At 33.8% G+C, this 15,000-nt stretch overlaps 1 protein-coding gene across 12 annotated transcripts in view; it reads left to right on the forward strand.

Annotated features, from left to right (window-relative positions):
• The window catches only part of mys (position-specific antigen beta subunit myospheroid), a 19,028-nt gene extending 8,001 nt beyond the window's left edge, over positions 1 to 11,027 (forward strand). For 6 of the 12 annotated variants that reach the window (XM_086532280.1, XM_086532282.1, XM_086532281.1 and 3 more), the window contains exons 3-17: positions 160 to 427; positions 1,058 to 1,286; positions 1,418 to 1,502; positions 1,666 to 1,836; positions 2,080 to 2,178; positions 2,302 to 2,466; positions 3,115 to 3,267; positions 3,572 to 3,703; positions 3,885 to 4,121; positions 4,446 to 4,620; positions 4,835 to 4,941; positions 6,767 to 6,899; positions 9,212 to 9,355; positions 9,604 to 9,743; positions 9,952 to 11,027. In XM_086532280.1, the coding sequence (XP_086388406.1) occupies positions 160 to 427; positions 1,058 to 1,286; positions 1,418 to 1,502; positions 1,666 to 1,836; positions 2,080 to 2,178; positions 2,302 to 2,466; positions 3,115 to 3,267; positions 3,572 to 3,703; positions 3,885 to 4,121; positions 4,446 to 4,620; positions 4,835 to 4,941; positions 6,767 to 6,899; positions 9,212 to 9,355; positions 9,604 to 9,743; positions 9,952 to 10,020 (2,307 nt within the window). In that variant the 3' untranslated portion in view covers positions 10,021 to 11,027. Of the gene's footprint in view, positions 1 to 159; positions 428 to 1,057; positions 1,287 to 1,417; positions 1,503 to 1,665; positions 1,837 to 2,079; positions 2,179 to 2,301; positions 2,467 to 3,114; positions 3,268 to 3,571; positions 3,704 to 3,884; positions 4,122 to 4,445; positions 4,621 to 4,834; positions 4,942 to 6,766; positions 6,900 to 7,172; positions 7,351 to 9,211; positions 9,356 to 9,603; positions 9,744 to 9,951 lie in introns of all 12 variants that reach the window. The other 6 variants (XM_086532274.1, XM_086532276.1, XM_086532275.1 and 3 more) reach the window with 1 other exon arrangement.
• The last annotated feature ends 3,973 nt before the right edge of the window (positions 11,028 to 15,000 follow it).

Consider the following 15,000-nt stretch of genomic DNA (forward strand, 5'->3'; position numbering starts at 1 on the left):
TTTTTAAAATTTTCTTTCTGGTGTTAATTGTTGACACTCATAGATGATTAAGTGGTGATTGGTAATAATACAGCTAGTTTAGCTCTGGTTAAGCTACAGCAGATATATTGACTTAATCTATTCTTACATTTGTGTGCATGTTTATTTCCTATTCCATAGAACTTTACAAATGAGAATGGCAAAGGACTCTCACGATGCATCAAGCGAACAGATGAACTAGCTACCGAGTGGCGAACACAGTGCGGCAGGCTGTACATCGACGAACCGGGCAACTACTTTGAAAACATTGTGAACAATGACCTGACAGCTGCAGGCGTGCTGGCAGGCGGAAGTGCCAGCGCCAGTGGCGTGAGCATCAGTAGCAGCAGTTCTGAAGATGCTGTCGTGCAGATCAAACCTCAGAGAGTACAGATGAAGCTAAGAGTCCGTAGGTTTCATCCTTTTTTTTCCCCTGTGGATTCTGTAGATGTTTACAGTATGACTCACTTTATAAATATCTTGGCCTCCTTGCTCTACCTTTAGAAATATTATTAGTACTTTGGTGTGATATGACCTCCTCAAACAAACTTATATATGAAAATATATCTATTAACCTTCTCTTAAGACCATTTATTTATGATATCTTGTATAGGTGGATAACTTATTTTAGCAGCCTTCTTTTATCCTTCTTGATGAACCATTCCATTTCAGTTCAAAAGATTTTCTTTTTCAAGAGATTTTATGTTAGCATTCTTACAAGTTTTCTATCTTTTATTTTCCCATATTCTGTATAGAAAATGGTCATCTATATAATAGACTTGAAGGGAGATTGAAAGAAAGCTGTTTTTGCAGTCTTAAAATTAGTCAAGTTATTTTGAAATATATATTATTTTGAAATGGATTTTTAATCTTAATTTGATCTTATTATTTTTAATCAGTATATCTTTCTTTTGTATTTATATCTTATATCTTTAACCATTGTGTGTGTATATATATATATATATATATATATATATATATATATATATATATATATATATATACATATTTTTAATACTGTATAATTATTTTTTTACAGAGGAAGCATACAGCATGCAGGTCACCTTCAGACAAGCTGAGGATTACCCTGTTGATCTTTATTATCTCATGGACTTGTCCAAGTCTATGGAAGATGACAAAGAGTCACTCTCCAAGTTGGGAATCCAATTAGCAGAAGAGATGCAGAAGATCACAAAGAATTTCAAACTTGGCTTTGGTTCCTTTGTGGACAAAGTTGTGATGCCATACGTCAGCACTGTGCCTGAGAGGTAAGCCTTGCAAAATGCATTATAGTCATGAGCCTTTGTCCAAAATTGAATTCTCTCCTCTTTATAAGTTTTTTTTTTTTTTTTAATGAAGTTTGGCATTGTTTGGTAATGAATCCTTCCTTTCCTTTCAGACTTCTCCATCCATGCAGTGACTGTGCTGCTCCCTATGGCTTCAAGAACGCCCTGCCACTTACCACAAATGCCAGTGCTTTTGCTGTACGTGTGAAGATATCATCTTTTGAGCCATTGTTAATTATCATGTGAAATCTGCTGGCTGTATTAATCTGAGGTAGATTATAAAAATACATATGAAATAATTAAGAGTGCAATTATAGAATAGAATGTGATGAAAAGTGAAACATTATTTTATTCTTTTCAGTATGAAGTACAGAAGGCACCAGTGTCCGGTAACCTTGATGCTCCAGAAGGTGGATTTGATGCTATCATGCAAGCCATTGTGTGTCAGGACCAGATTAGGTGGCGATCTGAAGCCCGTCGTCTTTTGGTCTTCTCGACAGATGCTGGTTTTCACTATGCTGGAGATGGCAAGGTATGGAGAGTTGAAAGTTGTAGATACAGCTTTTGCTTGTACAGCTGGTAGATGTTATAAGTTGTGCTTTATATGCATATTATCTCTTCGATTATATTCTATTTTATATATCCTCTTTGTCTCACCTTTATTCAGTTTGTCTCTTTCTCTCTTATAATCTTCTCTTCTCTTCTTCTTTTTCTCCCATCAGTTTTTCCCTCTTCTATCCTTTTATCTTAATTCTCACAAATACAAATGTTTCAGCTTGGTGGCATTGTGAAACCCAATGATGGAGAGTGCCACCTCAATAACAAGGGAGATTACACACACTCCACCCTTCAGGATTATCCTTCCGTTTCACAGGTGAGCAAGTTATGGGTACTCTTGTTACAGTTAGAAGAATAATTCCTTGGTAAGAAAGTTTCTGTTAATTGAAATGATCCCCCCTTACCTACTTTTATGAAATTATATATACGGTTCTTTCAGATTAATCAAGTAGCCAAGCAACATAAGATGAACTTGATCTTTGCCGTGACACAAGAGCAGTCTTCAGTTTATTCTCGTCTCTCCCAAATGATCGAAGGTTCTGGACAGGGAGAACTCACTGCCAATTCCTCCAATGTGGTTGAGTTGGTTAAGGCTGAATATAATGTAAGTATATTTGGTGTAAAGGTTTAAGGAAATTGCCCTTATGGTCAGGGTAATTTAACCCCCCAGTGGACGGGCCCTATGTAAATGATGCAGGGTTGCCATTAAAAGGGTTGTGGAATGAGGGAGACCCCTGGTCCTTTACACGTTAGAATTATATGCACTCCTCTTCCTCACATATAATGTCACTCAGTAAAACAGCTAAACTAGGAAGAATTATATGCACTCCTCCTCTTCGTCACATATAATGTCACTCAGTAAAACAGCTAAACTAGGAAGAATTATATGAACTCCTCCTCTTCGTCACATATAATGTCACTCAGTAAAACAGCTAAACTAGGAGTGGCACCTTACACGCCTCATATGTGGTCAAAAATACTCGTGGCTTTAATCCGTTTTGCCACCCATCTGCATGAGGTTAAAGTTGCTGTATTTTTAATGTAATTTTCTTTTTTTAGCTGCATCATTTACTTTAGTGTCATATTTGTCAATAGTTCAATGTACTATTTTCATTTAAAGGTAAATCTCATTAAAGCAAAGATACCAATTTACATTGGTTTAGAATATCATGAGAGTTTGTAAAACCAGGTAAATATCCTCAAGATTAATCCTCTTTATTTAATTAATTTTTCCCCCATTTTCTTTTTAAAGAAAATTACAAGCAAAGTTGAGCTCAAAGACAATGCCACAGCCCCAGTGAACATCCGCTACTTCTCAAAGTGCAAGGGAAACACTGAGAAAGAGACACCTGTATGCCAGGGACTGAGAGTTGGTGACCAGGTGGAATTCAGACTCGAAGTTACAGTAAGTATTTGATTTGATCATTCATCAAGTAATTGACTCTAATATTTGAGAGTTCTGTAAAGTCATGATTTTTTTTTTTTTTTTTTTTACCATATATATATATATATATATATATATATATATATATATATATATATATATATATATATATATATATATATATATATATATATATATGTATGTATGTATATTATCAGGTATCAAAACTTGTGGCCTGGTTATTCTTACCAAATATAATTTTTTTCATTTTGCTCAATTTACATACACAATCTTGTTGTAATGAGAATCTGTGATTATTTACCAGGTTGAGAAGTGTCCCGAAAATCGTGAGGATTGGAGGCAGCTCATTGGCATTTATCCAGTTGGTTTGAGAGAGAACCTCACCATTGACCTTACAATGCTTTGCGATTGTCAGTGTGAGCGCCCTGGAGACCCTGTAAGAAATCAAATGTTTTTTTATTGATACTGATTTTTTTAAATATTGTTTATCATTTACTGTAAATATACAAATATAATTTACATTTGTATACTATACTTATGCACATTTTGTTATATGTATACACATAAATGTAAGTATCTTTTGAGGATCCAGTATTTAAAGTTATTTTTTTCCACAGGGCTACATCATTGGAGCTGAGCAGTGCAACTTCCAAGGTACCTACCAATGTGGTGTTTGCAACTGTGACGAAGGCTTCTTTGGCAGCAATTGTGAGTGTGGCTCAAACACTCCCTTGGCAACAGGTGACTACGATGACTCCAGCTGCCGAGAGACTAACACATCAGCCATTTGCAGTGGCCGAGGCACCTGCACTTGTGGAGAGTGCAAGTGTAATGAGAGAGATCACTCTGAAGAGGTAAGACTAGTTTGCTTTGTTTAGCCTGTTGAATTATGCATCTCTTTTCACCTCCAGATTATTTATTTATTTATTTATTTATTCTTTCATTTGAATGCCCTTATACAATAATTTGCAATTCATTTTATAAATCTAGTTAAAATGATACAGCCATGCCAAATGATGAAAAGAAAAAAATAAAGGTGTGCTATCCATACATTGCTTAAGTTTGATCTTTTGATCATAGTAGACAAGAAGTTATATTGATTTTTAGATGTTACCTATACATATATGCACAATCCACAAGTTTCATTTTATTGCACAATGAAAATTTACTGTATACAGGTAGTAAGTGGAAAGTTCTGCGAGTGCACCAACTTCCTTTGCGATCGTCACAATGGACTTCTGTGCTCAGGACCTGATCATGGTGAATGTGTCTGCAATGAATGCAAATGCAAGCCAGGCTGGACTGGAGAGGCTTGTAATTGTGAAGACAGTGAAGACAATTGCTTAAACCCTGGTAAGTAAGCATTTACTCACAGAGTGATTTTGTCATAGTTGAATCTTGCTGCAGAACACCAAGTTTGATTATTCAGATGTTGCATGGAGAAAATAGAGGGAGGTTTCTGACATCACAAAATTAATTGGAGGTATATTCTATGTTTGTCTTGCTCTTCCCCTTTTCCAGTCCTTTAATTCCAGTCACTTACATGCCGTATATTTATCGCTTCCAGATACCGGAGACATTTGTTCAAACCAAGGAAAATGTGAATGTAACCAGTGCAAGTGCTACGAGACAGCTGATGGCAGATATTCAGGCAAATGGTGTGAGGACTGTCCGGTAAGTGTCGCTTTATATTGATTGATAAGCTCAGTTACTCATTTGAGTAGATTTACTCAATAGAAGAAGTTCTTTTTACCAAATTCCAATCAATTTGTAATGAAATAGCAAAAATATATTTATTCTTCTCTCTCTTTCTTGTTCTTTCTATTTTGTAGATAACAAAGTCATTTCCAAGAAGGTAGAGCAAAAAGTTCAGAAGTATTTCATGCCATTTTATCTAGTTTTCGGTTGAGTTTCATATGGTTCATTCTTCAGACTCTGATTTGCATGAATCATGAAAACTGGAAGATGTTAGTAAATTTTATTATATTTTACATTAAGGATACTAAAAACTGACAACAGTGTGGGTAACAGATATATGATTATGCAAAAGCAAAGCGATATTACATTTTTGTGTATATGTTATACAGCACACTCAACCAGGATGAAAAGGTACAGGTTAATTTTACTCTTGCAAATTTTATCCCTGCTCTAGTTGTTTTGAGAATCCCATTACTTTGGTACTTTGAAACCTTCCAGTAGATACACAAATATCTGCACATATATCATGATAAGGGATTTTTATCCATTGTTAGATGTCTACTCATGCTATGTTCTTGATTATTATTTCCACCTGGTGTTTTTGAAGTGAACCCACAGTGCAACTATTATTTCAATTTATAACTTACAAACTGCATGGACCACAGTTTGTAGTACACTGAAATGCTCCCTGAAAGATATTTGTTAGGTGTTTAGATCAATATCTTATACTATATCAGTTGAAAATGCACTGTGCCAGTTAAATAGACTCACTCTTTTATTTATATGTATTTACACATATGTTCCACCACCACAGTTTCTGATTCTGTGTACTTGTCAGCTGAATTATTGATGATTATTGGATGAAACAAGATTTAAATATAGTTTGATACAATTAGATAATACTGGTTTAAACTAAGTCTCATTAGGCATATAGCTTATTTATATTCAGCTACTTACAGAGAATGCATGTATTTATATAGGGTGGGTTTGATGATTGCTCACTCTAAGTGGGTTTTGTTACATCAACAGTATATATTGAATCTGGCATTCCAATATTTTATCCTTACTCTCCATAATTGATTGCTGTTTTTTTGGAAGATACCCTTTTGTTGATGGGATTGTTGTTTGGTGGTGGAACATATTCAGGGGATGCAAACAAGGAGTCAAGTTGCACATGTTTGCTTCGTTCATGCAAAGTGCGAACCTTTTAGTTCTCTCTCAGTGTTACTTCTGGATGTTACAATCACGTCTTAATCATAGTAGTGTGTGTTTGAAATGCAAAATGAACAAGTATGTGTATTTAGTAGTTTAGAATTGAGTTTTACCCTCCACATCACTTTCATTAGAGAGAAGTGATGACTGTGTTTGATTTGGTAAAAAAAAAAATAATGCTTTAATTGAAAAACTACTTTTATCTTTTTTTAGTAATTCTATTTCTTTTTCTAATACCAAATTTTGTGTCAAGAATTAAAAGCTTAACTCCCTCCAACACTATTTTCAATCAATTGCTTTAAATTTTTGTTATTCATTATGTAAGCATCATACTGTGTAGTAAATTTGCTGGACTGCTGTTTTAATTTTTCACTTAATGTTTTAAATCTTGTTTATCAGTGTCATACTGTATCAACATTCATATAACCATGATTTATTGATAACAAGTTGCATGCAAATATGGGATATGTTAAAAAAACAGTCCAAATATTTAAATTATTCACACAAAGACACACACATGCACTTTTTTCTACATAGGCATACTTTCATATATAAAATTGGGTTCTCCTCCTATGTGCATCCACCCCAGACATGCAAGGGCAAATGCATTGCATACAAGGCGTGTGTACAGTGCCAGGTGTTTGAGACTGGTGAATTCACCGTCGAGGAGTGCAAAGCGAACTGCACTACTTTCAACTCCACACCTGTACCAGTAGCTGAAGGTGAGGCTTCAGGTTTTTTCCCCACTAGTGACAGCTAAAAGTAACAGAATTTTTGCCAGCTCATAACAAAGAACTGTTTCTGGCAAAGACTCTTGTACTTAAAGCTGGTCATTAATATCCTAATGTATCCTTCCTGTCAGTAGAGTGAAGCGGAAGCATTGGAAGGTTCTAATGCTGGCAGGTACCTTATTTTTATTTTTTTTATTTGTTCCCCTTTTTATTCATTTTACCATGCCTAGTTATTATTTAAAGCCTGCCTATATTTCCTTGTAGCTGTGTGGCACTGACTTCAAGTGCCAGGACTTTAAGGAGTGTGTACAGTGTCGTGTTTACGAGACGGGCCCTTTGGCGGAAGATCCTGAGCTCTGTGAAAGCTGCTCCCTCCTCTACAGCAGCATAACTGACAGAGCCATTGGCAACTATACTATTAATGTTACTAACTGGGTTGAAGGTACTGAGATGGACAGCAGACGATCTGGCATTGGCACAGTAACACCATTCTTGTACTGTGCAATATGTTTGTGTGACATGCATTTCTAATCTCTTTATGATATTCATTGATCTAATTATGTATTTTTTTAAATTTGAACATTTAATAAGCTTTGCAGGACCAACCTATGAAAGTGGGAAATGGAGGTCTAGCAGATTGATTTGATTAACTAAGATGTTTATGGCATGAAATATGTATGTTTAGTAGTACATAATGCTTGCTGAAGATTTGGTTTCTGCAGTTAATTTCTAAGTTTGGTGTAATAAAGGTCTGTTAAGTAAAGAATATAATTAATTTGGTAAAGACAAAAGGAAGGTTATATCAGTTGATTGTATGTGCATTTTAGTTGATTTTGGAATTAGAATTTATATGAAAATCCCTGTGTAACTCTTCAAGGATGTCGCAGTTCAGTTATTGATGAAAAAAAAAAGTTTTTTCTACTTTAGTTCACAATTATTTAAACTTGGATGATTAAAGTTTGACATTTTATGATATGGATTATTTGGACACAATTTTTTAGGTGACTTCAACTTGTTTAATCCTGAGAATGACAATTGCTATATTATGTCCTTGAAGGGTTAATGATTAATTGATATAGAAAAGAATCATTATGAAATTTGGTGACTAATCATGAAGTTTGATTGAATTATGAATAAGATAATCTGTTCTGTAGCACAATCTATGAAATTCAGTGTAGCTTCAGATGCTCAGGTTTCAGCTAGAGATCACGGAAAATAGCTGTTATACAGTTGAAAACAAAAAACAAAAACAGAAATGCACATTCATTAAATGTCGCCTAAGTTTGGCTTTGGCTCCAGATATAAATTTATTCTCATGGTTTGCAAATCTTGTTTTTCTGTGGAGTGTGACAGAGTAAATTGCCTGCAGTTATGCACTAATTTTTATTTTTAGTTTTTATTATTTAAGGAAAAAGAAATCCTTTTTTTTTTCATTCATAGTTTTTAAATGGCTCTCAGATTTCTTATAATAATCCATTTTGTCTCTATATTCTCAAGTCTTTCGATTATGAAAAAACTATTTGAGTCTGATATGGAAAGAAACAGGACCTTAAGAGAGAGAAACATGTGAGTGTGGGAGTCAGAGTCAGTGTGAGTGTAAGTGTGAGACAGAGATTTTCTTCTCCTCCTCCTCCTCCTCCTCCTCCTCCTCCTCCTCCTCCTCCATATGTTTGTATTGAAAAGAAATACAGTAGCACTCTGGTAAAAAAAAATATATATATATGTTATCAAGTTATTTTTAGAAGCTTTATTTTAACATGTGCACATGCTGACACAGTTATAAGTACACTCCATATCGGTCCTGTGATTAATTTAAGGCACAAAGTAATAGAGAGACATTGATGGATATAGAGACTTAAGATTTTGCTATAAGTAGTGTTTGTAGTTTGCTCTTAAATAAGTGCTTGATTTTTTTGTAGTTCCTGTTAATGGTATTTAGAAAGGATTAATATAAATTTGGGTAGTTTCAGTTTTGAAATTGAGTTTTCTTCATGACGCTGAACAGATATATTAATAATTTATATTCTAGAAAACAAGAAAAGTATGAACATATGTGTGCATTTTTTTATATGCATAGATACATATTTTATTTAAACCTATGTTGATACTCATACATAATATACCTCTAAGGCTAGTTAGTCATAGTACCAGTAATAATGATCTTCAAAGTTCATTAGTTGTATAACATTTTATTTTAACATAGTTTAACTAGTTTAAGTTAGTTCTTGCTTTAGTTAAGAAATATCTAACAGGCACTAGTATCATATAAGAATGTTTACATAATGATTAATCACTGCTTCCAGTGGAAAATGAAGGGGAACGTCTGTGCACCTTCTTTGATGAGAACGATTGCCGCTTCACCTTTGTTTATGGATACGACGAAAATAAGGAGCCTGTTGTACGTGTACAGCAGACACTGGAATGTCCTCCCAAATTAGACATCCTCGGTAAGTTTTTGTCTTGTGCCTTTGAGGGAACACATACTGAGTATTGAGGGAAGAGGTCAGGGGTCAGTGTACTTCAGTGTTTATAGTAAAAATTATCATTTCAACACAGGCACATTTTGCTTGACCCATTGAAAGTGATAGGGAAAATGATTGTAAATATCATCATGCATTACTCCTATTCATAGATAACATTGCAACCGTACTTTCGTATTTTGTCCTCTTTACAATATTTTTCACCCTCACGACAGGCATTGTCTTGGGTGTCATTGGAGCCATTGTTGCTGTCGGCTTGGCATTGCTCATCATGTGGAAGGTTCTGACAACTATTCACGACAGAAGGGAGTTCGCACGCTTCGAGAAGGAGCGCATGATGGCCAAGTGGGATACTGTAAGTAGAGAATTGAGCAAATTCACTCATGTTGCAAACCAAATGAGAAATATATATGTTCAAAAATCCTCATTTTCATTAAAATTCTTTTTAGTTAAAATTCATTTCTCCTGTGTCTTTCTTCTTCTTCTTCTTCTTCTTCTTCTTTACCCTTTTTCACAATTTACATGCCCACTCACCCCTTGTTTTCTCCCTCTCTCTCTTACAGGGCGAGAATCCCATCTACAAGCAGGCCACATCCACATTCAAGAACCCCATGTATGGTGGCGGCAAGTAAAGTGCCGCTAAGCTATGATCTCATCGCTAAGTTTGAATCTCTGCAGAGAGAGGAGTGTAATCTGAATTAGAGTAATGACGATGGTTGATAGTAGTCTTGTCAGTGAACAATATTGAATAATCATTAGCTTTTCTTTTAGATGTGTTCATAATGCATTTTATGTTAGGTTCTCAATGTATCTATTTCTTTTTTTATTTCCGTTCATTTTTTTTTTTACATTTTTTGTAATTAATATGATGCTTGTAGTTATATGCTTCTCGAGTATGTAACTGTAACAATAATAGTATTGGTAGAATAGACTTGCTGGATAATCCAGTGTGAATGTGCCAATTTTTAGTGAATTTTTTTCCGTCAATATAATGTGTATTAAATGTGTACATAGTTCATAGTTGGTGCTGTCACCCCTTAAATCTTATTATATAGTTTTGTCATATACTAAATGCCTACAGGGTTATCCCTCTTATTTTAATGACTCTAAAACTTTTATTATACAAAGTTCCACATTTATCAAGTTGGAATCTGTTGAAAGCTTTACTAATCTGTTAAATTTTACGAAAAAGAAAAAAAAAACTTTTCTTTTCATACACCAAATATGAAAGCGTGCTCCTTTTCTTTTTAAATGATAAATCTAATTCATTGCAGTATGCCCTTCCATTGTAGTGCCTTTTGCATTTATCGTTGTCTCTTCACTTAAAAGTGCCTCACAAAACTTTTACTTTTATAGTTTAGTAATTTATTAGGAAACGAATGTCGTATAGGTTCATAGAAAATATATGAATATATATCCTTCTGCAATGCTAAAACCAAAGTTTTAAGACAGTCTAAAAGTCTGGAGATTGTGGCCACATTGCAGGCAGCTACTTGGTATGAAGTTTTAAAATGTGCAAATCACAAAGGATAAGTAATTAAAATCATTGTTCAAAATGATCTTTTAAATATAGGAGCAAATGTTAAGGGTTCTGTATGGTAACACTGTACAATTATTTAATAAAAGAGAAATAAATGTTTTTGTTGGTTGTTTTAAATATGCAAAATCCACTTACCAATTTGTTCATAAAATGTGATGAGCTGTTGTTGCAAACAGTGTATGCAATTATTAAAAAATGGTGATTTCAGTAATGACCTGCATAAATCTACTAACTATACAAATATGATTTCTCCCATGTTACTGTAAGTAAAAAGTTTGTGCTATATACAAAAATGGGGGGTGGAATATACTTATAAATATTTTTGGGTTTATTTTCACAAATTTGAATTTTCAGGAATCACAATGATCAAAAAGTGTAAGACATGTGTAACTGCTCAAAAGCTCTAATAAATTTTAATCTTGTGTATATTGGCTCTAATAAAACTCAGTGAATTTTCAGGGGTATCTGCTTTGATGAGACCCTAATTACTTTTTTGATATATAGTACTTTTGTCTATATATATCTTTCCAAATATCTTATGCAATTCAAATAGAAAATGATTTAGAGTAGACATACAGCCAAAGGGGTGGCCATTTCAATGTCAGGAATAAGGAATCTAACAGGATATTTATAGCCATTCCCTGTTTGGAATCGATATCTGAAGACAATTCAAAAAAAATGCCCTACAATGCATCCTTCTGCCTGAATTCCTGCACAAGAAGTCTGCTATTATAATTATTTGGAGTGTCGACTAAACAGAAGAAAAAAAAGATTTGACACATTCAAGAAAGGAGCCATGTTATTGAACACTTTTACAAGCTGCTGACTATTATAAGATGTAAGGAATATATTAATTGAAAGTAATAAGTGATGTAAGATGATTGATGTCATTAATGTTTTAAAGAATAAGTTGAAAAAGAATGCAATGAACTTGGAATGGGTAACAGCAAAACAAGGGGTCATTTTTAAAAAATCTTGCCCAAAATTTTGGATTTATGAACCCCGCACCTCCCCATTTGTTTTTGTTTGACCCTCCCCTCAATGTACGTTCTTTTATCAGTGTGGTACTGCCCCTCCCTCTTTGTGTATTTATATATATATATATGTATATATATATATATATATATATATGTATATATATATATATATATATATATATATATATATATATATTAGATATATAGATATATATACATATGTATATATGTATATATTTATGTATATATTTATATATATGTATGGATATATGTATATATATATATATATATATATATATATATATATATGTATATGTAGATATATGTATGTATGTATATATGTATATATATATATATATGTATATGTATATGTATATGTATATATATATGTATATGTATATATGTATATAGATATATATACATATTTATGTATATATGTATAGATATGTATGTATATATGTATATATATATGCATAAATGTGTAAATATGTATGTAAATCTCCCTGACCGGGACTCGAACCCGCGCCGTAAGATCGACAGGCCTGTCGATCTTACGGCGCGGGTTCGAGTCCCGGTCAGGGAGGTAAATATTTGTATGTATGTAAATATTATATATATGTATATATAAATATATATATACATGTATATGTATATATATATATATATATATATATATATATTATATATATATATATATATATATATATATATAAATATATATATAATATATATATATATATATATATATATATATATATATATATATATATATATATGTGTGTGTGTGTGTGTGTGTGTGTGTGTGTGTGTATGGCAAACAGCCATTCTTCCTCTTGATCGTTTTCCACTGACCTCCGTTCCCCCATCTGAGCGAACGAACGTTTAGAGGGACCCCCTCATGAATTATGACTCTACTCACATAAACAACATTGTGAATCCAAAAGAATATGTAATAACACTCAATATTGCTGTCACTTGTAGATATTTCATCAAAATATGTTGATACAGAAAATGTACGCGTCATCAGTATAAACCGATTGTGGATTCCACATATTCATGATCAGTAATGGGAAAGCATTCGCTCAAGCTTGTGTTTATTTTTATAGGCTGACATGAAGTATGTTTGGCCGTATGTATCACTGATGAAATAATACTTGCGAACCGTGAGTGATGCTGCCACAGTTACCATAGGGAAGCTTCATGCAAAATCCTCTTCGTTTTCGCTCAGTTCCTACCCCACATATATCAGTTTAAATTACCGGGTAATACGTCATAGAATATAAGCGTCTTGAAATAGTCTAATAGGTTCAAAATCATGGTAGAGCGTCACTTTGTCAAAATTACATTAAAAGTAGCATATACTATATTATAAATTGTTTATCAAACAGCACTAAAATCAAGTAGTAATCATCAACAGAATGCTATAAAGAGACCAAGCTGTGAGTTACATTGATGTTGTAAATAGATATTACGCTACCCATTATACTGTACTTTTTAGGGGACACATCTAAGTGGAGCATCACTAAAGACGACGTATTTTAACACCAGCTTGTGTAATTTCCTATGACCATGGCACCGCTTGGCCACGTGAATACTGACCTTGATACAGTTTTGTCATACTTCTCAAGATCAACAGAACTAGGTCAAGATTGTCTTATTTTTGGAGGATTTGCCATTTTTCGGTACGGCTGACTGAGCATTTTTGAGATTTTAGTCTATCCTTTTATTTTTCATTGAAAGGTGTTACATGTTACTTGGGTCTTACTGTTTTGTATATCATTATCCTGTGACCTAATTCTTACATTTGTCTTTGAATTTTCTATGCTGGTTATCATTCTCTGACGAAGCATCTTAAGTCTTGCCAGTTCAATGAAAGTAAAGATGGCCATCCAAAATGTCAGCATAGGTATTGCCAGGTAATAACTGGTCGACTTTAGCTACCTTTCGGCGGTGCGTTAATATTATCACTTATATTACGTAAACTCTTCCCTTTACGGGTGACATTGTGTAATCGAAGTTGTTCACTTGATAACAGCTGTTCTAAAATATGGAACACGTTCCTAGTTCCGTACGCTACAAAAGACGCCTTTTATATATTACAAGATGTATAACAATTTCGATGAATATGGATGTGATGATCATTTCAAGAGATCAACTGGCACAAGCTACTGACATTTTGGTTTTAAAATTTATCTTATTTCATGATTCCGGTGTGAGTGTGTGTGTGTTTGTTTGTTTGTTTGTGTATGTGTGTGTGTTTGTTTGTGTGTTTGTGTATGTGTGTATTTGTGTGTGTGTGTGTGTGTGGTGCAGTTTACAGTTGTATTCCTTAATTAATTCTATATGAAGAAAAATAAAATAAAATCGTAACTTTTGTGTATTCAAATACATACCTTCCTAAAGTTACAATTCCTGAGAGTTTGTGCCCATATTTTCGTATTTATTTTTTACGCGTAGACTTCTTAATCACAAGCATATTTTTTCCGAATGTTGACACTCGGAACTGAAGGCAGCAGAACAACAAAGGGGTAATCTTAGAAAGAACTATACTGTAAAAACGCTCACTTATAAAAGAGAAAATGCTCTCCCGCTCGTTGACTTTTAAGAAAGAGTGGGTGGTCTTGGAAAAATAACAGAAACCGAAAAATAGCACAGATCATCTTTCTGTTGTTAAAGCTTAGCAAACAAATTCCCTTTTTTTTCCATCAACACTTCTAAGTGGCTTATTGCACACACACACATTCTCTCTCTCTCTCTCTCACACACACACACATACACATACACACACACACACACACACACACACACACACACACACACACACACACGCACACGCACACGCACACACACACACACAGATATACACACCTGCACACACACACACACACTCAAAAACACACACATGAACTGAAAGATCGGTAACTTGGTCGCTTTGCAAAATATTTTCACCTCTCGATGCACAGATTAATGATAATTGAAGTAAATCTAACTCAGCGCCTGTTTAGATCGAGATGCTGGTAGAACTGTCATATTTTTTTCGTTTATTTTTAATTCTATCTTAGTGTTTCCTTCTTTTATTCTTTTATACCCTCCCC

The sequence above is a fragment of the Penaeus japonicus genome, unplaced genomic scaffold (genome assembly GCF_977035675.1).
Source record: "Penaeus japonicus unplaced genomic scaffold, GWHDUDI00000001_assembly GWHDUDI00000037, whole genome shotgun sequence".
Lineage (NCBI taxonomy): Eukaryota > Metazoa > Arthropoda > Malacostraca > Decapoda > Penaeidae > Penaeus > Penaeus japonicus.